The sequence below is a fragment of the Triturus cristatus genome, chromosome 12 (genome assembly GCF_964204655.1).
Source record: "Triturus cristatus chromosome 12, aTriCri1.1, whole genome shotgun sequence".
NCBI lineage: Eukaryota > Metazoa > Chordata > Amphibia > Caudata > Salamandridae > Triturus > Triturus cristatus.
Window position 1 is genome coordinate 295,156,120 of NC_140595.1, and position 26,481 is coordinate 295,182,600.

Consider the following 26,481-nt stretch of genomic DNA (forward strand, 5'->3'; position numbering starts at 1 on the left):
CCTTTGCAGAAGGCTGAAACATGTTGACCCCTAGATCATGAAAAGTACGGTAGACCAGTAACTCCGTCTCACCCCGCACTTCTTTCTTTTAATTCTCTGATCAAGCTTTCAAGAATAAAGTCACTATGGAAACAATGACCAAGAGATTTTAGCTCACTAGATATGAACCCTCTCACATTTTTTGTTTTTCATGTCTGGATACTACTGTTGAACCAGAAGGTCTTCCTCCGGGTGGAGGGCAGCGTACATTCAAAAAAGACCCAATGATGATGCTGCACTAATACACATAAGCGGTAACCCAGTTCATGCCGCCTCTGGTACCTGTGTATAGTTATGAGGGTTCTTTTATGAAGGAACTAACTGAGATAAGACCCTGGCTACACAGGACAAGTGGTCCACTCTCTTTTTGATTTTTTGTATTGAACATAGGAAGCCGAATGGACCACAGCTTCTTTTTCCCTCCCCTTTGATCATTTGTGATTGAAAGAACTCCATTCAAGAAGTGCCCTCGATGTGGGCCAAATTCCCCCACACCGATCTTCATGAGGTGTGCAACCTCTGCCTCTCCCCTAAACACGAGGCTCGAGACTGTCCCGCCTGCAAGTCTTTTAGATCCAAAAAGACTATTCGAGATCGAAGGGCCAGACGGAAAATGGCGCACTCCTCGACTTCCGTTCCAGTCGACATCTTCGGGGACGACGTCGAAGTTCCGGGACAACAGCACACCGAAGAGGACCTAGTCAGTGCTTCCGAAGCCGACGACTCGGATGTGGAGGACATCACCCCGGCGCAGAGGGTCGTGAGTAAAATATCCCCTCCCACACCCGCGCCGACACCCAAAAAGGCTTCGGTCACGCCTTCGCCTCCAGGCCTAGGCAAGACCAAAGACACTGCTTCGAACACCCCACCTTCGGGCCCGGTGAAGAAGCCAAGTAAGCCTTCCGGCGGCTTGGTCTTGAGCCAGCCTGCCAGTGGTGCCGAAAAACACCCTTCGGCACCGAAGAAAAGATCGGCCTCTACTTCGACACCGAGCCCCGTACCAAAGCCCTCGGTGTCCAAACCCAGCCTCTCGGTGCCGACCAAACATCATAAGGCCCTCTGCACCCACACTCCCGCGTCGGAGGTTCCAAAAAAGCACGGCACAGACAAGCCTAAAAAGCCATCGGCCCAAAAACGTCGGCACCGACCGAACAACCAGTGTCGCAAGAACTTTTTACACCGGATCCTTTGCAAAAGACACTTACCAAGGATCCAAAAACTGGACATTTGGCACTGTCTTCCAAAAAGAGACATTTGGACAAACCAACCTCCACCTCCAAAGAGGAAGGACTGTGCTACCTCCCCTTTCAGAGTGCCTTCCCCACCTCCTCCACCTCCACTCCCGCCACCTTCTCCACCCCTGCCTCATCGCTCTCCGACTCCGTCTCCAGACCATGATGATCAGGGGGACCCATACTAAGACCCAGCAGATGTGCCACAAGACCCCTCCCCTACAGGATCCCCAGACCCCTACGATTATTATAATAATCCAGACATTCCAGATGTCCCACAAGATGACCTTTATCCATCCAGGCCATCTCCACCAGAAGACTCACTAGGTTTTCACCACCTACTTCAGAGGGCGGCACATTGTCACGGGGTAGAGTTACACACTGACCCAGTAGAGGAAGATTTCCTCCTAGACACCTTTAATAATGCTCATAGGTCTACTGCTATACTACCTATGCTCAAAGGGGTAATAAAACATGCGCCAGAGGTTTTCAAAGACCCAGTCAGGGCTAGGGTCCTAAACCCACGCATAGAGAAAAAGTATAAAGCCGCCCCCACAGATCCTGCATACATCAAAGGGCCAGCGCCACTGGATTCCCTAGTGGTATCCACTGCAAGGAAAAGATCTAATTCCCAGGCATCAGGCGAAGCACCACCGCCTGACAAAGAGTCAAAGCTCCTGGACGCGTCAGGAAAACGCACTGCGTCCCAGGCAGCCAATATATGACGTATCGCCAACACTCAAGCGCTATTGGCCAGAAACGACAGAGAGCATTATGATGAACTAGAAACCATCATGCACCATCTCCCAGAAAAATATTAAAATAGGGCCAATGAATTAATTCAAGAGGGTAAGACCATAACTAATACCTCTATACGCTGTGCCTTGGACGCAGCAGACACAGCCTCCAGGGCCATTAACACTAGCGTCCTCCTCCGTCGACACGCTTGGCTGAGAGTTTCAGGCTTTAAACCTGAGGTACAAGCCTCCATATTAAACCATCCATTTGATCAGGAGCATTTATTCGGTCCAAAGATAGACGAGGCCCTCGAGAAGATGAAGAAAGACACAGTTACGGCGAAATCTATGGGAGCCCTACAGTCACACCCTCCTAGGCGCTCCTTTCGCCGCTCTTCCTTTCGGGGCATGGGGGGGGGTCTACTCCTCAGATAGCGCGTCCACGTCCTACAAATCCCCTCCTCAGTCCACCTTCACAAAAGGTTATCAAAGAGGCGGATATAGAGGCAATAACAATAAAGGCAGGGGCAAAACAAATACCGCCCGCTCTGCCACACCGCCTACCCAATGACTTTCCCCTGCTCCCTCCAGACCATCCCACTCCGGTCGGGGGCAGACTACAAAATTTCCTTCACGTCTGGGAGTCCATCACATCAGACAAATGGGTGGCCCAAATTATTCGTTCAGGGTACTGCCTAGAACTCACATCTACCCCCCCAACATTCCACCCAGGCAACGCCCAATGTCACAAGAACATGCCACGTTACTAAAACAGGAGGTAATCTCCCTCCTACAAAAACATGCAATAGAACAGGTCCGCCACGATCAGCAAAATGTAGGGGTCTACTCCCTATATTTTCTGATACCAAAAAGAGACGAGACTCTATGACCTATCTTAGATGTACGGCCTCTAAACACATACATACATTCGGACCATTTTCACATGGTAACACTTCAGCAGGTACTTGCGCTCCTCTCCCAGAACGACTTTCTCACCACACTGGACTTGAAAGACGCATACTTTCACATTCCGGTACACCATGCCCACAGAAAGTACCTCAGATTCGTAGTGGACGGGCAACACTACCAGTTCAAGGTGCTCCCATTCGGGGTCACAACAGCACCACGGGTATTCACCAAGTGCCTAGCGGTAGTGGCGGCACATCTCAGAAGACAGCACATACACGTCTTCCCGTATCTGGACGACTGGCTGATAAAAGCCGCGTCCTACAACCAATGTGTACACCACACCGCCACTACAATCCAACTACTTCACCAACTAGGCTTCACGGTGAACCACCAAAAGTCCCAGCTAACACCATCCCACATAAAGCAATACCTCGGTGCCACCATAGACACCTCAAAAGCCATAGCCTACCCCAATCCGGCCAGGATTGCAAGCATTCAGGCTTTGCTTCAAAAATTCATACTTCAACACTCCCTCCCAGCAAGAGTGTTTATGCAACTGATAGGGATGATGGCCTCTTGCATTTTCATAGTGCCTCATGCAAGACTCCAGATGCGTCCACTCCAAGAGTGCTTAGCGCGCCAATGGAACCAGGCCCAGGGGCAACTGACCGATCTGGTGTTGGTAGACGGTCGCACCCATCGCTCTCTGCAGTGGTGGAACACCACAAATCTTTCCAGAGGTCGACCGTTCCTGGACCCGGTTCCACAAATAATCATTACAACAGACGCATCGCTCTCCGGCTGGGGAGCTCATCTACTACACCTCACAGTGCAGGGCACATGGACGCCGCAACAAAAGTTACTCCACATCAATCATCTGGAGTTACTGGCAATCTTTCTAGCCCTAAAATCCTTTCACACACAGATTTTAGGCAAGGCAGTCCTTATCCGTACAGACAACATGACCGCCATGTACTACATCCAAAAACAAGGCGGCACACACTCTCCACTGCTCTCTCAACTAGCACAGAGCATATGCAGATGGGCAATTCCACACAAAATCTTTCTCCTAGCCCAGCATGTCCCAGGATATCTAGAGCTGCAGAATATCATGGGGTACAGTTACACAAGGAATCTCTGGAGGAAGATTTCCTATTTGAAACACTTAGTAGCACACATAGGGCTAGCCACACTCTACTTATGCTTAAAGGTATGATGACATGCCGATGATATCTTTAAAGATCCAGTGCGTGCTTGCATTCTCCGCCCCCGCAAGAATTGATAAAAAAAAATACAAGCCTGCTCCCTCAGATCCAGTCTTTATTAAAGGACAGTTACCACTAGACTCGTTGGTGGTCTAATGCCTATATACGGGCCACTTCTCGGCCTACAGGAGATGCTCCCCTCCAGACAGAGTCAAAACTATTTGACACCTCCAGTAAACGAGCAGCCGCCCAAGCAGCGCATCATTGGCGCATTGCCAACACCCAGGCCCTGCTAGCCAGATATGATAGGGCACACTTGGACGAGATGGAGCAATTGCTACAACACCTACCAGATGAGCACAAAGCAAAAGCCCAGGATTTAGTCCAGGAAGGGAAACTCATTACCAATTCCTCAATTAGATGCGCTTTAGATGATGCAGACACCGCAGATCGAGAAAACAACACTAGTGTGTTATGAAGAAGACATGCAAGGTTGAGAAATTCTGGTTTCAAACCCGAAGTACAACAGTCTATTTTAAATACTCCTTTTGACAAGGAACATCTCTTCGGGCCCGAAGTAAATAAGTCATTAGAAAAAATGAAAAAAGACACAAGTAGCCAAGTCTATGGAAGCTCTGCAGTCTCCCTCTAATCGGGGCCCCTTTCATCGCTCTTTCTACGACGGAGGGTCGAAAACCATGTCCTCATATAATACTTTCGCCGCCTACAAAGGCAACAATCAGTCTTCCTCTACAAGAGGCTTCTTTAGAGGAGGATACAGAGGCAACAACAAAGGTTGTGGTTCTACACCACGCAATTCCCCCTCCCCCAACAAGCAGTGACTTGCCTACATTTCCCCCCCTATCATTTAACACCTGTTTGGGTAAGGCTGCTACAATTTCTCCCCATTTGGCAATCTATCACCACAGACAAATGGGTGTTAGGAATTATCCAACATGGTTATTGCCTGGAGCTTACCAACAATCCTCCAAACATTCCACCACGTTCTCACAAAATGTCACCAGAACATTTACATCTACTTCAGTAACAGGTCCGTTCTCTCCTTTCCAAAGGAGCCATAGAACATGTGCCATACAACAGCAAGGAACAGGCTTGTACTCCTTGTACTTTCTCATCCCCAAAAGGGAAGGCTCCTTGAGACCTATTCTAGACCTCAAACAACTAAACCTGTACATACTTTCAGAGCATTTCCACATGGTGACACTTCAACAAGTGCTCCCACTTCTACAGCAGGGCAATTTTATGTCTACTCTAGACTTCAAATACGCATATTTCAATATTCCAATTCATCCCGCTCATCGCAAATACCTCAAATTCATCATAGCGGGTCATCATTATCAATTCAAAGTACTACCCTTTGGAGACACCACTGATCAGAGGGTATTTTCCAAATGCCTGGCAGTAGTCTCAGCACATCTGGGAAGGTAACACATCCGTGTCTTCCCATACCTGGACAACAGGCTCATCAAAGCCAGCACTTACCAAATGTGTCTCCAACACACTCAAACCACTGTTCACTTACTTCACCAACTAGGGTTTACAGTAAATGTGTTGAAGTCTCATCTATAGCTTTCCAACACACAAACGTATCTAGGAACCATCCTAGACGCTCAGAAAGCTCTAGCCTCTCCCAATACAGCCAGGATTCACAGTATCCAGTCCCTTCTCGCTCAATTTCAGCTTAACCAATAATTACCAGCAAAAGTATCCATGCAACTGCTAGGGATGAAGGCGTCTTGCATTATAATTGTTCCCCACGCAAGACTTCACATGCGCCCCCTTCAAGAATGCTTAGCAAGTCAGTGGAACCAGTCGCAGGGTCATTTGACCGATGTAGTGTAGGTAGATAGCCGCACCCATCGCTCTGCTGTGGTGGAACCCACAAAATGTATCCAAAGGGCAGCCCTTTCCCGACCCTGTTCCACAGACAGTGCTAACAGCAGACACATCGCTCACTGGTTGGGGTGCTCACCTACAAAGTCACACAATCCAAGGATTATGGAGTCTAAAATACAAGAGCCTCCATATAAATAACCCAGAGCTACTAGCAGTGTTTCTAGCGCTCAAAGCCTTTCAAACTCACCTAATAGGCAAAACTGTCCTAGTCCGCAAAGACAACATGACAGCTATGTACTATATACAAAAACGGGGGGGGGGGGGGGTGACACTCTCTCCAACTGTCACGCCTAGCACAAGCCATTTGGAAATTGGTCATACATCACAAGATTGATCTCCTAGCAGAACATCTTCCAGGAGTAAACAATCAAATTGCAGACCTCAGCAGACAGAGACAGCAAATTCACAAGTGGGAACTTCATCAATAGGGATTTCCTTACATAGACCTGTTCACCACAGCTCAAAGCGCAAAATGCCCAAGCTTGGCCTCCAGGTTCCCACACCCGCTCTCCAAAGGCAATGCCCTGTGGATGAACTGGTCAGGGATACTTGCTTACACTTTTCTGCCTCTCCCATTCATTCCACTAGTAGTTCGGAAGCTCAGACAATCATCCCTCAAACTCATTCTCATAGCTCCCACATGTGCACATCAACCTTGGTTTCCCACCCTGCTAGAGCTTTCAGTAGTTCCACACCAAAAGCTGCATCTCAACTCCAGTCTCCTCACTCAGAGCCATGAAGGAATCGGGCATCCAAATCCCAAGGAACTCAACCTAGCGATTTAGCTCCTGAAGTCAGTTTGGTTATTTATAATTACCGCCAGACTGTGGGAATATCCTAAAGGAGGCTAGGAAACCTACTACTAGGGCATGTTATGCAGCAAAGTGGAAACACTTGGTTATATACTGTAACAACAACATCATCAATCCCCTTGATGCTTCAGTGCAAAACATCTGTTATCTTTTACACTTAAGCAATCTGGATTAGCTTACATATCCATGCGATTTTGTTTAGCAGCAGTCTCTGCATACTTACAAAACAGACAACACTTATCTCTTTTCAGAGTACCAGTGATTAATCCTTCATAGAAGGACTAAAAAGAGTAAGACCACCAAGAGTTCCACCTGCACCAGTATGGAACTTGAACATAGTCCCTACGAGGCTAATGGGTCCACCTTTTGAAGCCATCACTTCCTTAAGGAGAGTTGAACTCCAGGCACTAGCCATACAAGAACCTTTCTTTCAAAATACTTCTTTGTCCTGCTCCAGTGGGTGAGGGCTTAGTACCAGAGCGCACTAGTTGATTTCATTCATTTAAAGATAATACATTTGAAAACTGTTGGTGCTCACTCTTCGTGGTCCACCGCACAACTACCACCCTTATTACACAAATAAGGAGAGGAGTAGCGCTAATGTCAGTTAATAACACAATTAAATGTTGTGATCCTTCTAATAGGTCCTCAGAAATTGATTTCAATTGAACAAGATCCTCTTCTTTATTTGAATATCCAACAAAAGTTCATCAAAAGCAAATTCCAGTAGGTTTGTCAGCCGAGAATTATATTCCAATATTTGGATCAAAACTTTGCTTTTTATGTCAGCCAACGCGTTTCGTCCTAAACGGACATCATCAGGGCAAAATTTGTATTTGTTTTATAAATCCAGCGTTCTGTTCCTTAACTATATTTCTTCAAAAGAAATATTCATTATACAAATTCCAACTTAACGCAATAAATTCTTTAGTGTCCTCTATTCAATTTCCAGAACATCAGATAGTTCGTTCTGTGTGTATTCCCATCAGCGCGGCCCGATAAATCCCGCCAATCGCTAAAGAATTTATCGCGTTAAGTTGGAATTTGTATAATGAATACTTCACTAGATGTTAGAAGAGCTCTACTATATTATGTGGAAAGAACAAAAGATTTTCATACGACAAAACAGCTCTTTGTTGATTTTTCACCACCACACAAAGGCAATCCCATTTCTAAATGAGGCATTGCAAGATGGATCGTGAAATGTATCCAAACATGTTACGTGAAAGCGAAAAGAACCTTGACAATACCCCCTAGAGCGTATTCCACCCCTAAATAGGGGCTTATATGGCCTTTTTAGGGAATATTCCCCTAGCTGCCATCTGTAAGGCAGCAACATGGTCTACACCGCACACATTCACCAAACGCTATTGTGTAGATGTGTTAGCGAGGCAACAAGCTAATGTAGGTCAGGCAGTACTTAAAACACTTTTTCAAACAACAGCCACAGGTTTGGAACCGCTTTGGAAGTTTACTACTGTTTAATCTATGCAAAGCATGTAATATACAGCTCACATGCCTCGAACGGATAACGTTGCTTACCAAGTAAGCATCTGTTCTTGGCATTTAGAGCTCTAGATACACATGTGCCCACTCGCCTCCCGGGGTACCCATACCTGTTGCAGTGTTCTTATTTTACATACATACGCATGGACATCTCTATTCTATCTTTACTAACTCCATTCTCGCCCTCTGCGGGAAAACGATCTAACAATGGAGTCGATGCCTATGCGCACTATCACCAAAAGGAGGAGTTGACGTTACCTCATGACTAGACAGACTACTTCGAAGAAAAACTTGCAAACACCCGTACCCAACACTAGATGGCAGGCTATGCAAACCATGTGAATCTACAGCTCTGCATGCCAAGAACAGATGCATACTAGGTAAGTAGCATTTTCCTTCCTGGTGTCGGGTGCCACCTAAATACTCAATTGGTAGTGACAGGTAGTAGCCAATGGGATATTTACCTTAAGTGTGTATACACCCTCTATATGACAACTTATGTTGTAGGTGATCATAACCATGGCACAACCTAATTCTGGCAAAACTAAGATGGTGCAATTCTAAAAATTGTGTCCTTCGGGTAGCCCACCTTAGGGGTGGTACTAGCCTGAGAGGGAGACATGCCTCCTGACCAGCTGATTTTCCCATCTGCCTTGGTGCCAAATGTGCCCAGGGCAGGTGATGGCATTTCCCGTGTCTGGGGAAGACTTGGGTAACATGTTAATATGTTTATCACATAGCTATCCTGCTTGGAGAAAGTAACAATACCTCCTGCCTGAGCAGGCATTGTTTCTGCCCTCAAAGCTTGGGCTGTCACCTACAGGGGGTCAGGAAGCTGTCTGTGGTGGCAGGCTGATTTACAACAGTCAGCCAGCACACTAGTAGTCGGTAGGTTTTCAGGTGGTACCTCTAAGGTGCCCTTTGGGTTCATATATTAATAAATTAATCATTCAAATCAGTGGGCTTATTAATATGAGATGTTTTATCCAAAACATCTCTGGTTTCAGTGAAGCCATCATGTAGCTGGGCAACTCCATATTTACCAGTGTCCAGCATATGTGCTCAAAATGGCTTTCCCTTTCACTTGCAATATCTAAGAATTGATTTGGACATCACAGGCGCACGTCTGCTCATGCAGATAGGTCCACACGTAGTATAGTGCACCCTGCCTTGGGGCTGTAAAGCCTGCTGTAGGGGTGAGTTACCTTTACTGCATGCAATGTCTGCAGACATAGCACACGAGGTGTCATATTGGGTCTTCACTTTTCTCTGCACTGTGGCACGCAGCCTGCAAGGGCAGTTGCGTGTTGGTGCTGAGCTGTCTGTTAGGGTGGCACAATACATGCTGCAGCTCTTAGGGTCCCTCTTTAGTACCCCCTGCTGTAGCTACTTGGTGTACCATTTGCTAGGGACTTACAGGGGGTGCTAAAGGTTTTGCCAGTTGGGGAAAAATTGTACAGTTTTAGGGAATGAGATCTGGCACTGGGGACCTGGTTAGCACTTCCGTCAAAATTGCATCAGATACCAAGCAAAAGGCGGGGGTGGCCACGTCAAAAAGGGACACTTTGCTACACTCAAGTAAATAACCTGCAGTGTAAGCATTAAATACAATGCTGGGAGCCCATATAGCGTAAACATTTAGCATCTTTCAGATGCTTTCATAGAAGACTGCCTTATTAGCAATTAAATCAACAAGATGCATCAGTGAAATGCATATATTTTCTATGAACCCGTTCTATGTAAAATTTAACAAGAGCAATGTCACTCTGTCTCTGAATCCTAGGTTCATGCCAAGATTCCAGGTTTGTTCCATTTGAATGAGAAAAATAAATTCCCCAACTTTTTGTTTCACATGAAAACGTAAACAAAAAATGCCCTTGTCAAAACTGGACATAGCACGTTTGATCATAGCATGCATCTCCTACCATGCCAACACTGGGTGCTTATCAGACGCAGAGTAGGGACACATTCAACAAGAGGCATGGTGGCACTAACTGCACTCTTCACTGGAGTGCCCCAGCTGGACATATGCAGAGCGACAACTTGGTCTTCAACTTACCCTTTGCTAAGCATTACTGACTGGATTTCCAGTAGTTAAAAGGTGTAATAACAGTGGGACACGGTGATGGTGAAAAATTATCACTCTTTAAGCCTTATTTATGCCTATGTCTAATATGATATACTGTTTTGGTAATTATAATTAAAGCATGTGTTCGAGGCATGTGGGCTGCTGAATTCATATCTGTGCATAGATCGCTGCCTAGTGTTGGGTCCGGATGTTTGCACGTTGTTGTCCTGGAAGAGTCTTCGAAGTATCCTTGGATAGGTGACTCCTCCCCTGGACTACAGTGCGCATGGGCATCCTCTCCATCCTCAGATTGTTTTTTTCCGCCATTGGGTTCGGATGTGCTTATCTTGACTCAAGTTAGGAAAAACTCTTTTCAGGCCAAAAGGCCTCTAGTTCGCGTCGGTACTGTTCCCGATCGGTATCGATAGTATCTTTGTTAGTTTACTAACGTCCAAAACCAACTTTTTCGCATCTTACCCGACCATCGACCCGACATCGACGATGGAATCGAGGACACCATTCAAGCGGTGTCCGGTATGCAATGCGAAATATCCCCACATCGACATCCATCCGGTGTGCAACAAATGCCTTTCACCGGATCACGACGAATCTACATGCATGGCCTGTGCCCGATTTCGATCCAAGAAGACTCTACGGAATCTACGAGCGGCGAGACTCGAGGCGCAGCAAGCGGCACCGGCCCCAGCCGACATCTTCAACGCCGAGACCGAAGATATCGAAGAAGTGGAGAACCTACCCTCCAGTCCCGCTTCCGAACATGACTCCGGATCGGAAGACGTCGACGAAACACTCTTTCGTAGAGATGAAGACGACACCGAGGTAGGAGACTACAATGAGGCCTTAGGGGCCGAAGAGAGTAGCTCCGGTGACGAGCAAGGCCTACCCGTTCAGACTGAGGAAAGCCCAGTGCAACAGTCTATGGCTCCGGTCGAGGGATCGCCTTCGGGCCTTACCCAAAACCTATCCCGCAGTTCTTCGGCCCCGCCCTCGGACATTCAGCGGCAGCCATTAACGCCCAAAACGGCTGGTTTCCCTTCTTCGAAACCGAAACCAAAAGCTGTATTGATTCAATTGAAACCGAAAGTGGCGCTGGTCGGATCGAGGCCCTCCACACCTTCGACGCCAGCAAAACACGTCGGCACCGAGCGCACCAAACGAGACTTCGGTGCCGCACTTGAAGCGGCCGACGTCGGAGTCGGCGTACGGAAAAAGGCCTTCGGTGCCACCAAACCTGCTCAGCTCCCGGCACCGACGCAATCGACTCCGACCCCAAAGGTCAAACTGCCTGCTGCGCCTCGCACCGCTTCGACGGCAACACCAAAGCCAGACTCATCGAAGACGTCGACGGCCATTCCCACCCCTCGACTCGATGACCCACCGGCGCCGAAAAAGTCCACGGCCGCCTCTACAGAACCGGTCGGCGCAAAAGAATCGAGGGCGCTCCAGATGCGACCCGTTGCTGAGCAAAGCACCAAAAAGAAGACGGTCCTCCAGGACATGTCGGGCTCCGAGCCAATAAAAGCTCCAGCAGCCTCTTCGGCACCAGCCAACATTACCTTTGGCCTGCCACCATCCACGGCCCCAAAACTGTTCCAAATCAGGACACGGGTCACCCATACCACGATCACGCCTGCCGAACGCTCTGCGGAGACGTCTCCATCCCATCTCATCGACGCCGACACCGGCAGGATGATTATCCACAAAAGGAAAATAACTTCTGAGCCAGCTTTAGAATCCTTCCGGATCCCACTAAAAAGAAAGCTGCCTGTGGCTTCGGAACCAGTTCTTTACGAACCTTTCCACTCACCCTACCAGGATCCACAATCCTTCTCTCCCGCACACTCCGACACGGATGCGTTAGAGGACTACATGGGTGACCAAGTCCCCTACCCCGGAGACATGGACCCTGACGGCCAACAGGACCCTGATCAAGCTTGGGATGACCCTGTGGACCCAGGTGCACCTATGGATGCACAGGACCCGCAACTCTATGGAGCAAAAACATCTCCCACAGAGGACACTGCAGCGTTCAACGCTCTCATTGAACGTGCTGCGGCCAATCATGGAGTGCAACTTCACTCTGACACCGTCGAGGACGACTTTCTTATGGACACTTTCGCAACCTCAGAAAGAAATATAAAGACTCTGCCCATGTTAAAGGGGGTCCTCAAACCAGCGAAGGACATCTTCAAGGAACCCACCAGGGCAAGAGTGATAAACCCCAGGATCGACAAAAAATACAGATCAGCGCCTGGGGACCCTACTTACATTAGAGGCCAATTACCTCTGGATTCCATTGTCGTTGCGAATGCTCGCAAGAGGGCACACTCGCAAACAACAGGTGACGCTCCTCCCCCGGACAAAGAGTCCAAGGTGTTAGAGACCTCTGGCAAACGGGTTGCCGCCCAGGCAGCTAACATATGGCGCATTGCCAATACTCAAGCGCTCCTCGCTCGCTACGATAGAGCGCACTACGACACATTAGAGCAAATACTCCAACATCTCCCTGACCAATACAAAGAAGGTGCAGAGATCCTCATCAGGGAGGGACAGCTCCTCACAAACGCATCCATCAAGTGTGCGCTGGATGCCGCAGACACAGCTGCCAGGGCCATAAACACTAGCGTCATGTTGCGACGACATGCCTGGTTGCGAATCTCCGGATTCAAACCTGAGGTGCAAAATAACATACTCAACCAGCCTGTCAACCCCGACTATTTATTCGGGCCGGAGGTTGACGCCACCCTAGAGAAAAGAAAAAAGGACACGGACACTGCAAAGTCCATGGGGGCTCTCCAGACACAGTCCTTTCGGAGCGGCTCCTTTCGTCGCCCCGGAAATAGAGGGGCAGGTAGAGGACAAGGGTCACAGCAAACATACAACAAGGGCAATACACAAACCACCTACGATAAAAACACCCGGGGTGGATATCGTGGCTCCAGTACAAAGGGCAGAGGACGCGGCTACGGCAACACCAGGTCCTCCCCCAAGAACAAGCAGTGACGCCCTCTCCCTTCCTCCCGACCACATAACACCTGTCGGGGGAAGGCTACAAAGGTTCCTGTCCACGTGGAACTCCATCACCACAGACAGGTGGGTCAAAGATATTGTCAAATACGGTTACTGTCTAGAACTAACCTCCACTCCACCCACAATAACTCCAAAAAACCGTCCTATGTCCTCAGAGCACTTAACGCTCTTACAGCAGGAGGTGCAAAGTATGCTTCTAAAAGGCGCAATAGAGGTCGTACCCGTCCACGAGCAGGGTACGGGGGTGTACTCCCTGTACTTTTTAATACCGAAAAAGGACGGGTCACTCAGACCTATATTAGACCTGAGACCCCTAAACCGATACATTCTTTCCGAGCATTTTCACATGCTCACTCTACAGCAAGTCCTCCCGCTGCTCAAGCAGGGAGACTTTCTGGCCACACTGGACCTCAAGGATGCGTATTTCCACATACCCATTCACCCCTCACACAAAAAATACCTCAGGTTCACTGTTCAAGGGCAGCACTACCAATTCAAAGTCCTTCCCTTCGGCGTGACAACAGCACCCAGGGTGTTTACAAAGTGCCTAGCTACTGTGGCGGCACATCTACGGAGGCAGCACATACACGTCTACCCTTACCTGGACGACTGGCTCGTTCAAGCGAAGTCAGCCCAGCAATGTGCCAGCCACATGTCCCGCACCATTCACCTCCTTCACAGTCTGGGGTTCTCACTAAATTACCCAAAATCCCATCTCCAGCCCGCACACGTACAACAGTACCTAGGTGCGACTATAGACACTCTGGCGGCCACAGCTCAGCCAAATTTAGCGAGAATCAACAGCTTGCAAATGCTGATTTCCAAGTTCAAACCACAACACTCCCTTCCCGCGCGAGTGTTCATGCAGTTGATAGGCATGATGGCCTCCTGCATCTTCATAGTCCCACACGCGAGACTACATATGCGCCCGCTTCAGGAGTGCTTAGCACGTCAGTGGAATCAGGCTCAAGGACAGTTGAAAGACCTACTGTTGGTGAGCGGTCGGGCATACAACTCTCTGCATTGGTGGAATCCACAAAACCTTTGCAAGGGCCGACCGTTCCAAGAGCCTGTCCCACAGATAATACTGACGGCGGACGCGTCTCTCCAGGGATAGGGAGCTCATGTACTCCATTACACAGTGCAGGGACTATGGACACAACAACAAAAGAAGATGCACATCAACCTTCTAGAGCTGATGGCAATCTTCCTCGCTATGAAAGCATTCAAAGTACACTTGTGCAACAAAGTCGTGTTGATCCGGACGGACAACATGACTGCCATGTACTACATACAGAAGCAGGGAGGAACACACTCTCCACAGTTGTCTCATCTGGCTCAGAGCATGTGGAAGTGGGCCATTCAGAGGAACATGTTCCTCATGGCAGAACACCTCCCCGGCAAGGACAACCAGATGGCGGATCTGCTCAGCAGACACAGCCACCAGATGCACGAGTGGGAGTTACACCCATCAGTACTCCAACCGTACTTCCAGCAGTGGGGTCATCCAGAGATAGACCTATTCGCGACAAGCGAAAACGCAAAATGCCAAAGCTTTGCCGCCAGGTTCCCACATCCGCAGTCGCAGGGCAATGCGATATGGATGAACTGGTCCGGCAGATTTGCGTACGCTTTTCCCCCAGCACCACTGATACCGCTGGTGGCACGCAAACTCAGACAACACTCACTGACACTCGTCCTGGTTGCTCCAACGTGGGCACGCCAGCCATGGTACACCACCTTTCTCGAACTTTCCGTGGTGCCGCATCAAAGGCTGCGGATCAAACCCGCGCATTTGACGCAGGACCATGGAGAGATTCAGCACCCAGATCCGCAACAGCTGAACCTGGCAATCTGGCTCCTGAAGTCCTAGAGTTTGGCTACCTAAACCTGCCACCTGACTGTATGGACATCATTAAGGAGGCCAGGAGACCCACTACCAGAGCTTGCTATGCAGCCAAATGGAAGAGGTTCGTCATTTATTGCAATAATAATGACATTAACCCGCTAGACGCATCCATCCAAAACATTATTTGTTACCTATTACACCTATACCGATGTAATCTGGCGTACACCTCTATACGTGTCCATTTAACCGCAATATCAGCCTATCTACAAACCAGGCAGCACCTCTCTCTATTCAGAGTGCCTGCCATCAAAGCATTCTTGGAAGGACTCAAACGAGTCATTCCACCTACCCACCCACCAGCCCCAATGTGGAACCTCAACTTGGTCCTCACACGCCTGATGGGTCCACCCTTTGAACCTCTACACTCATGTGAGATTCAATTCCTTACCTGGAAAGTAGCTTTCCTAGTAGCGATAACTTCTTTACGAAGAGTTAGTGAACTCCAGGCACTAACCGTCCAAGAGCCATTCATACAGGTTCACGCCAACAGGGTCGTACTACGTACCAACCCCAAATTCATGCCCAAGGTGGTATCGCAGTTCCACATGAATCAAAGTATTGAACTGCCTGTTTTCTTTCAAAACCCACAAACTGTTGCAGAAAGGGCACTCCATACACTAGATGTAAAAAGGGCCCTCATGTATTATATCGACAGGACCAAACCCTTTAGGAAAACAAATCAACTTTTCGTTGCCTTTGCCCCACACCACAAAGGTAACGCTATCTCCAAAGCAGGTATAGCCAGATGGATCGTTAAATGTATTCAAATTTGCTATCAAAAGGCTAAACGCACTTTAACGATTCCCCCACGAGCCCACTCAACACGTAAGTTAGGGGCCTCCATGGCTTTCCTAGGAAACATTCCTTTGCATGACATATGTAGAGCAGCCACCTGGTCCACTACACATACATTTACCAAACACTATTGTGTAGATGTGCAATCAAAACAGCAGGCAGCTGTAGGACAGGCTGTTCTCAAAACTCTTTTTCAGACCGCTGCAGCTGGCACGGGTAGCCGCCGCTAATAAGAGGGCACTGCTATATATTCTATGCACAGATATGAATACAGCAGCCCACATACCTCGAACTGAATATGCTACTTACCAGTATGCATCTGTTCTTGGCATGTAGGGCTGCTGACATTCATATCGCCCTCCCTCCTCCCCGGCGCCTGTAGCAGCTGCAGCTCTCAGAATTGCTGTAAGCATGGTCATCACTTTCTGTATCTACTCCATCACTGCCACAATGGCGAAAAACAATCTGAGGATGGAGAGGATGCCCATGCGCACTGTAGTCCAGTGGAGGAGTCACCTATCCAAGGATACTTCGAAGACTCTTCCAGGACAACAACGTGCAAACATCCGGACCCAACACTAGGCGGCGATCTATGCACAGATATGAATGTCAGCAGCCCTACATGCCAAGAACAGATGCATACTGGTAAGTAGCATATTCATAATCTATGAAAGATCCAGATCTTTAGACGAAACATTTACTTACCTGTATTTTTCCAGCACTATAATTTTTTATAAATGCACGTACACCCACCTTCCTTAAAGTGCATTATGCTACCTAAAACTTCATGAGACAAGCTTTGAAAGCCTGACAGTTGGTAGCTCTGAGGAGGTTTGTAGCTCTGGGCCCCGCCATCTGATTGGCTCGACTTAGTCATAACATGAAGAGGATGGGATGCTTGTAGTCTATGGCTATTTTCAGTTTGTTTTCAATGTCAAATGCTGTTTTAGAATTAGAATACTGCTGTGTTAATTTTGACTTCTGAGGATTCCCAGCCTGATGCCTGTGAATATACAAAGATTGAATAATTCAAACAATCTTTGAATGATTCTAATGTTGATGAACTGTAGGTACGGGTAAGTAATCCCCTAAACACACGTTTTAAACACCCCTTATATGATTTGTCCCACCCCCTTTACCCAGTGCCAGTTATTTTCTCAGATAAAGGTTTTCTTAGGTAGATTCTCTAGAGATATGCTTTTTACATCCAAACCGCAGAATAAACTTCACATACTGCTACAGATGTCATGCGAAGTTTTTAAAACGATCATATTTTGCTCATTCTCTTGATCGCTTATATTTCTGTATTCTTTTCAGATGTACGACTACAGCTTGGACATGTGGAGTCTGGGGTGTATGCTTGCCAGTATGATATTCCGAAAGGAACCTTTCTTCCATGGTCAAGACAACTATGACCAGGTAAGGTGAAGATTTGAAAACCTATAGATGTACATGATACTCCTCCTTATGCCTTGAATTTGGGCAGTTGCCCAATTTTCCCACTTGCTCTAAGGAACGTGTCAAAGTTTTGAATACAGATTGAATTTAGTATACGCTCTTGAATTCTTAGTGCACCTGAATTAACTGCTGCTCTGTGTGTTGTCTTGTTTCCAGCTAGTTCGGATTGCCAAGGTTCTTGGTACGGATGAGTTGTACGGGTACCTAAAGAAATACCATATAGAACTGGATCCACACTTCAATGACATCTTGGGACAGTGAGTATTATATAAAAAGAACACCCATTGTTTAATGAGGTGTTAAGGAATGGAAAAGGAAAGTGTTTACTAGCTGTTTGCATTCAGAATTGTCTAGTAATGTGCAGTGGTATCTCAAGATTTTAGATATTCATTTTCGGAATTATCAGGCACTGCCTTTTTGTTTTGAGTTGGGAATTAATTTAGCTGTTCTAGGAGGACTATAATTCTTCTGTCTTGGTTACAGGCACTCTCGGAAACGCTGGGAGAACTTTGTTCACAGTGAGAACAGACATTTAGTGAGCCCAGAAGCCCTGGATATGCTGGATAAGCTGCTGAGATATGACCATCAACTAAGGTTAACAGCCAAAGAAGCGATGGAGCACCCCTATTTTTGTAAGTTTGACTAAATAGTTAATACTAGACAGAGAAAAATGATTGAGGCTACCTACAGGTTACTAGGGTTTCCTCTTTAAAAAACAAAATGACACCAGCATTAATGCAGGGAATTAAATAACCCTTAAGTGTCATCCTAGTGAGAGAAATTTGAAAAGGCATTACTATGGAATTCTTCTCTCTACTAGAGCCAATCTCTCAATCATTTTGAGGGGAATCTCAGTCAATGACTTAACTTGTTGTTGTTGTAGTTAGTTTATTCGATATAAAAAAAATATCATAAAAGTATAGTACAAGACATATAAAACAGTTTAAAACCCACTACAACAAAGACTTCAAACGTTATACAATTAAAAAGAGTAAAAGAGCAAATATATATATACATACAACATTTTCACACGCCCCCGTTAAATGATCTAATAAACAGTGATATTCGTACAGGATCAGGAATATGGGTGGTTAGCTTATAATTGATACGCCTTAAGGAGCTTGCGTCTTATCCTCCAGGCCCAGCCCAGATATTTGGCAGTCCCACAGATAACACTAGGGACTGATGTTTCGTAGGTCAAGATGCGCAATGCCACCCTAGAAGACCTAGTGCCCAGATTGTTACAAACTGGTTTCAGCCATCTTAATCTTGGTTGCCTGTACGCCTGGCAGGCGAACATAAAATGGCCGATACTCTATCGGCGAGGCACATCCTGGGCAACCTTTTGGACTCACAATTGCCTTACTCCAGCTAGATTGGAACTCGTGAAGTGGAATGGTACCATATCTCATTTTTAGATATAGTGACCTATCCTCAGGAGATTCGATCAGGTCCATAAAGGATTCCATACTGGGAGCAGGTTTCACATCCAAGAAATTCACAGTTAGGGCACCACTCTGATTTCTTAGTGTCAATTGTGACCCATTCCCAATAAATCTTTTTTATCATTGATTTGGGAGGGGGAAGCTGGCTCTCCCAAGCCTCTTCCAGGCTTATCTTCTGCAACTGTTTTTTTAGATTCGATACCCAGGGTATCTTGTGCTCTGCTCCAAGTTTTAAAAGCTCATCCAGAGCAGAAGCGTAATGTTGAAGTTCGGGGGAACTTCTAAGCCTTGTCCAGTATAATATAGGACGCAGCCTAGCCACATTGCTGATGTTGTGTCTACCGAGATCACTGCGAAGTGGGACTAGCGGGGTGGACAGGGGGAGCGAGACTAAGTCCCTAAAGAACTTATTCTCTGATTTAAGGAGCTCTGATAGATTTTCGAATCCCCACAATTCCGCCCCGTAGAGGGCCGCTGACATGGCCTTCCCCTCGTAGACCTTGATTGCCGCGGCTATTGGCCTACTATATGAGAGCCTCTGATGTTTCGCTATTGCCCCTGAGACTCTTTTGTGAACGAGGAGCATTTTCGACACATGGGGGGCCCATTTGAGCTTATTGTTGACCCTCACTCCTAGATAATCGAAAGCCTCCACTAGCTCCAGCGTGGTGTCATTTAGCATGATGTTGTTCCTAAAGTTATTTTGAGGGTGATAGCGTCATCAGCTTGGTTTTAGTTATATTTATTTTCAAGCCCCTGGTGTCGCAAAACTGGGAGAAACGGGACAACAATCTTTGTAAGCCCATAGGGCTTTTTGATATCAGCAGAGTGTCGTCAGCGAAAAGCAGGGTAGGTGTTTTTTCCCCGCACAGGGTTGGGGCGTCGGCCATGTCATCTCTCAAATGGTCTGCCACCCCATTTATAAAAAGAGAGAACAGGGTCGGGGATAGAACACAACCCTGGCGCACCCCTTTCTCGACCGCTATCCTCTCTGTAAGCTGACCCTGATGACCCCACCTGACTTTGGCAAAATTGCCTTCATGAAGGCGTTTAAGGAGGTCCAGGATTAGGGGAGGGATGCCCAGATCGCACAGCACCTGCCACAGCTGTGATCGTGGGACCAGGTCAAAGGCTGTTTTTAAATCAATAAATGCCAAGTACAGGCTGCCTTTTTCAATGATAACAGATTTCCAATGTTTAGTACAAAGTCTAAAGACCTGGTCGATAGTACCGACTCCTTCCCTAAATCCTGCTTGAAAGGGACTCAAAATGCCCTCCTCATCTATCCAGGCCTTGATCCTAGTCAGGAGGACTCTGCCAACCACTTTTTGTATTACATCAATTAAGCTAATCGGTCTGTAGTTGGCAGGGTCCTCCCTGTCCCCTTTCTTGTAAATAGCCACCACCTCCTCCCCCTTCCATGAATCCGGGACTGGGTATCCTAAAGCAAGGCCATTTAAAGTCCGAAGAATGAATTCTGCCCAAATAATTTTTTCGTGGAGCAAAAGGTCGCCAGGGAGACCGTCTGGTCCAGCTGCCTTTCTCGGAGTGATCGTATTGATTGCAGAGAGGACCTCTGTTAGCCCAAACTGGGTCTCTATCTCCAAGGGTACCGGATGCTCTATTACCAGGATCTGTTCCTCTGGAGCCACTCTTTCCCTGGATGAGTAGAGATCAGAGAAATGTTGGTGCCATTGACTCCCCGTAATGTGATTCGGAATTGGATTGGCCCCTCCCCTAGCACTGATGTTAATAAGACTCCAAAAGGAGGTTGAGTCTTTCAAAAGGGCTGCGGCCTTAAGATCCTGCCAGTGGGTTTCATCCCACAGTCGCTTCGCCTTCCTTATGGCTTTGTAGTAAGTTTTCCGGGCGTTGGCAATGGATGGCTGTTCCTTAGTTTTTATGGCTTGAGATAGAATCTGTCTCTTTTCCCTATAGTCCTGTGAAAACCAAGGGTTATCTGATTTTGGGGAGGGGCGCTTTTGATCCCCCTTATCCTGCAACTCAAAAAAGTTCCCCACCCTTGCCACAGTCTGTTGGTAAGCTTCTGAGAAGACTTTGGGAGAGGGAGCCTGTGAGGGACAGCCCATGGGCATCTCCAAAGCTACAATGCCTTCTACTAGCCTTTTAATTTTACGCAGGTCCATCTCTTGCTTTACTACCCTTGGCCACTTGAGGCGCCTGTTTCAGTTATTCGGGGCAACCTTTCTTGCCCCAGGCCTCTGTTTATTTGAGGGCTCAATGGAAGTGAAGACCAACTCGCGCCTGAATTGCATGGACAACTGACTATGGTCGCTCTCACACCGGTAGACAACTTCCATATCAATAAGATCCGGCCAGAGCTCGGTGCTCAACAAGATGTAGTCAATGCGCGGGGGGACACCAGTTCTCGTAAATGTGGGGGCTCCCAGGCCATCTGAGCGAGTTCGTCCATTTGTGGCCCTTATGTTAAACTCCAGAGTTAAAGCGTTGAGTTGCACAGCTCTCTTGGACCATTTCTTTATTGGCGGGAGAGTGAGTTGTGGTATACCCTGCTTGGAATCAACGTCTCCGATGCCCAAGATGTCATCGCTGCTCAGGGGCTCAAAGGTACAATTGAGATCCCTGGCGACAATGACATCTGCCTTGGTGGTAATTGCTGTGAGTTCAGACTCGAGACTTAACTATTTCAGGTGTGATAAACAAAAAGGAGAAATAACTTGTTTATCTTCCCTGACCTATATCGACAAAACGACGAGAACACTACCGACATAACCCAAACTCGAGGGGTCTCTAACTGAAGAATAAGGGAAAAGGGGGTGGGGGGGGGGGAGACCCTAGTGTGATTGTTTTAAAGGACCCTCACACACCAACTTATTTGGAGCCATCCTTCGTCATTAGGTTCCCACCCAGGTTGCCGAATGCTTCCAGGGTGTGTTTCACCGCCTAATTACAGCGGAACTGGTTTTGTTTAAGTGAAAAGTGTAGCTGGGTTAAAATTGATATAAGGTCTCCAACCTCCAGGGGTATTTTAATAGTGGGAGTCTTGGTCAAGTTTAAAAATCGTGGTGGATATCACCGAAATATTAGTAATCTCCTCTTTCTGCAGTCATGTTCTACATGATTCAGCCATCACTACTCGGTGCCCGTCGGGGCCAAAAGAAAAAACTGCATGTACACTAAGACATATGATGTAAGCTTGACTTTCAGACTTAAAGGAAAGTAGTCACTTCTTGTGACAAATGTGGTTATGTAGAAATTCTCCACAACCTGGGTTACTCCAAGGGGGTGGATCCTGTTGTCACACTTTCATCAAGGTGTCTCACTCTCTGATTAACCTTGTACTCCTCCTTGTGAGCCCCAAGGGGGAGTACCAAGGTTAATCGGAGTGTGTGACTCTACCGAAGAGGAAACGCTACTTATAGCCCTGACTCTTAACGGCTTTACCTCTAGAGTTCTACTGCCCTTATATTATACACTTTTTAAGTATTCTGTCGTTTTTCCCATATATATTTATGTACTGTTGGCAAGATTTGACTTTTGTTTAAAATGGAGAGCCTCTGTAGTTTCCTCTGAGTTACCATACTGTGGTCTTATTTTTTTAATGACTAACTTTTATTGATTCAGGTCGGGTGATTCAATACTGCTGGCATGTTGGAGTAGTGTGTATTGCGTGGTGTGTAAGTATTGTAGTTGGAAGTTGCGCAGACGCAATAAAATGGCGAGGGACCAGGGAACCATTTGGGTGTTTTTTCAGTCGGCCTTGTCCAGTAAGCCTACCCACCCTTCCCATTTGTGTTTAAGGGACACACATTTGTCTAGGGCGTGAAGAAGTGAGGATTTGTAGATATGGAATACCCGACCTTTCCTCAGAGAACAAAACAGAAGCTTGTCCTCGAAAGGGCTAAACTCATCACGGGCGGAGTTTGCGGGTTGCAGGGGGTCAAGCGTGGCAAGTTGGTAGGCTGTAAGAGCGTGTCTGAGCTGCAGTTACTTGTTAAATTGTGGACTCTTTTACAAAGGTTTATTTCCATGGATGTTGTATTGTGCATCTCCTGTGGTAAGCTTAGATGTTTCTTGCTTGTGCAAGCTAAAATGGCATTACATTATTCAAGCTTTGTACTTAATGCTGCTCTGGCAATCAGAACCCTTCTAAGAGAGGGTGAACTCTCCTACGAAGATCATGATGGAAATTTGCTAATGGTACATTGTGAGAAAGTAGCTCTGTATATACTGTTCCCAAATAGATACAGTGTGTACAGAGTCCACAGTCCCCAGAGGTTTGGCAGCGGTTAAAGTCAGCTATAACCTTACTCTCTAAAGTGGTAGCTTGGTCGAGCAGTAAGGCAGTATCAGAGGACAGTGTAAAGCGTTTGTTGTACACACTCAGTCAGCAAATGGTCTCACACACTCAATAACTCAAATCTAGGCCAATGGTTTATATAAAAATATGTGTTTTATTTTAGAACCAACAATAGGTATTAAAATATACTTTCTCAGAATGAGATGCTTTCGGTAAATACTTTTGCAATATGCAATTGACTTTTGTAAATACTGGTTACAGGTTGTTGCAAAAGGCAACACAATTTCAAACACAATAATGCATTGAGCTCAATGGAAGTTTTAAGTTACTTGCAATAGATTACTTTCAGGATTACTTTTGTAACTCCAGGACTGGATCCTAGATTCAGTCCTGGGACAGTCAATGATTCCCTATGGGAGAAAATTCAAGTTGCAGGTATAGTATGTTCTCGTTACTTTTGTAATACAGTACTGGCTACCTAGACTCAGTACTGGGACCTCTATCTAAAACAGGTAAGTAATTATGTTTTCACAGTTGGCACAATTTTTAAAGAATATTTGTAGTTTGCAAAAATCGACAGAAGAAATTTCACAGAAAATCAGTCAATGATATCCTATGGAAGAAAATTGGGTTAATGGTAAATACGGTTGTGAATATTTTTCAGGGTCAGTGCCGGGCACCAAGATCCAGCCCCGGAATCTCGCCTAATAGCACGTGAGTATTTTCGTTTTCGTTACTCGGTTGATTTTAGGTGAATATTTTAAGTTTTAGAAACTCCACGCTTAGAAGAAATTTCAGAAGAAGCCAGTCAATGTTACCCTATGGAGGAAAATTGGGTTATCGGCTTTTGGGTAGTACTCGAATGGCAGAGTTAAGGTTCTGGGCACAGACTCAGGTGTCTCCCAGGGTCAGGTAAGTACAGTTGTTACACCCTCAGCGGCACAGGGGCAGCCGGGTGCAGAGTGAGTTAGGCCCAATGTTATCCTATGGGGAGACAGGGGGGGGCCTTGGTTGGTGGCTGCTGACTAGCAGGCCAAGCGGCTGTGGGAGCTGGGCTCCTGGTCACTTGCTCAGGGCAAATGGGGAAGTAGATAGGTGTAGAGGTTACACTGCCAGGGCCACTCGGGCGGCTGGGTGCAGGGTGCTTTTGAGCCTTCGGGCGCTCAATGGATTTCAATGGGAAAGTTCCTGGTTGAACAAAGGCTGCAAGCTCGGGGACTAACATTCTTCAGGTGCCACCTACACTTCGAGAGGTAAGTTGGGTAGTAGTTGGAGGATAGGTAGGTACCCAGGAGTTGGGCACAGGGGGCCGCAGGGTGCCGGGTGCAGGGGTGCCTTTTGGTGTCGGCAAATCTTACCCTCTGTTGATCGCGGTTGGGGGGGACCTGGTTCTGAGGCAGCAGACGTTGTCAGGAGCGTCAAGGTGAGTCCTTGGGTGCCGGATTCGGGGTCACAGTCGCCGGGGGGACATCCTCGGGGTCTTTGTTCACTCCGGCACAGGCCAGGCTTGGCGGGTGCAGTGTATGCAGGGTTCGCGGTTCCGGGCTGATGCCAGGGATTAGAAGCTGATTTTGAGCAGAGCCTCTGCTCATGGGAGTCCCAGGTGCTTAGAGCCAAAAGGTAGCCAGGTCCTCCGGGGTATGTGAGGTTGCTGGCCACAAGAGGTGCCAGGATGTAGCAGGAGCAGGTACGAGGGTCGACAGGCCGGTAGGGCTGGGGCCAAAGCAGTTGGTGTCTTCCTCTTCTTAGCAGCTGCACGGCAGGTCTTCTTTCTTCTTGCTCTTCTTTGTTTTTCGGAATCTGGAATCTAAGGAAGGAAGGTTCAGGGTGCCCCTCAATACTAGATTTAGGGGCGTTACAGGTAGGTAAAGGGCAGGGACCAATGGGTCCCTGTCCTGGGGTGGTAACACCCCCTATTCTGCCACTCTCCTGTGGGAGGGGGGCAGTAGCCTAGTCCTGATTGGGCAGGGCCTCCCATCTTCAAGATGGCGAGGGCCCGAAGATGTGCTTCACCTCGCCTCCCCCACTTGAGGGGTGGGGTTGGCAGACTGGCACATTCCCTGTCCTTATTTGGGGTTTCCGGACAGGCTTCCCGCCAGAGTGGGGGCAGCAAGTGGCCTGGGGAAGCTCACAGAGGCGGCATACCTTTGAAGCTTCCCCCTGTCCATCCTGGGGGAGGAGACCTAGCACCTCACCCAGGATATGCATTGTTGCAGGCCCAGGGGAGCGGGGGCTCTCCTACCCAGGGGTCCAGCACATGTCTGCTGTGTGGCAGCCTCCCAGACCAGACGTGGATTGTAGGTTAGGTTTCAGGGGGCATCTCTAAGAGTCCCTCTGTGGTGCTTTGTACATTAAATCCCACACTAGCATCAGTGCGGGTTTAATGTGCTGAGAAGTTTGATACCAAACTTCTCAGTCTTCAGTGTTGCCATTATGGTGCTGTGGAGTTCGTGTTTGACAAGCTCTCAGCACCATGTACTCTTAAATGGCAGCACTGCACTTACAGGGCCCAGGAATGGACCTGGGTACTGTAGGGGCACAGAGCTCATGCCTCTATGCCCACACCACTGGCATAGAGCACCCAGCTAGAGGGGTGGCTGATGTATGCCAGGGCAGTGTAGGTGGTGGGCATGGCACACAGGGATGTGTGTCATGTCGACTCTGTTTTGTCTTGTACCCAGACACTCGGCCTGCAAGGGCAGTGTTTTTGTGTGTGTTAGGGTACAGGGCCTCTACGGGTGGCACAATGAGTGCTGCAGTCCTTAGAAGCCTTCCCTGGTCACAAGGCTCTGGGTACCTAGGGTACCATTTACCAGGGGCTGACATGTGGCTAGGGTTTGCCAATTTGGGTTTGAGGTTTTTGTTTAGGGAAGGAACATAGGCCCTGGGCACCTGATTGGCAGGAGTCCAGGGCACACTCAGTCAAAGTACATTTAGCAATTCAGCAAAAAGTGGGGACATACCATTCAAGAAAGATGGCACTTTCTCAGGTGAATAAACACGTTTTGGTTATTTGTGCGATTTTTAAAGAATATTTTTAGGTTTCAAAACTCCACAATTCCCAGGGTCAGTAATGCACTGTTGTTGCACCCTCAGCAGCACTAGGGCGGCCGGGT

At 47.6% G+C, this 26,481-nt stretch overlaps 1 protein-coding gene across 3 annotated transcripts in view; it reads left to right on the top strand.

The window, feature by feature from the left end:
- Positions 1 to 26,481, top strand: part of CSNK2A2 (casein kinase 2 alpha 2) — a 367,342-nt gene that overhangs the window by 289,698 nt on the left and 51,163 nt on the right. For all 3 annotated transcript variants that reach the window (XR_014972222.1, XM_085638579.1, XM_085638580.1), the window contains exons 8-10: positions 17,498 to 17,599; positions 17,795 to 17,895; positions 18,122 to 18,270. Coding sequence is in view for 2 of the 3 variants with exons in the window: in XM_085638579.1 (XP_085494705.1) it covers positions 17,498 to 17,599; positions 17,795 to 17,895; positions 18,122 to 18,270 (352 nt within the window). In the remaining variant the exon portion in view is untranslated. The remainder of the gene's footprint in view (positions 1 to 17,497; positions 17,600 to 17,794; positions 17,896 to 18,121; positions 18,271 to 26,481) is intronic.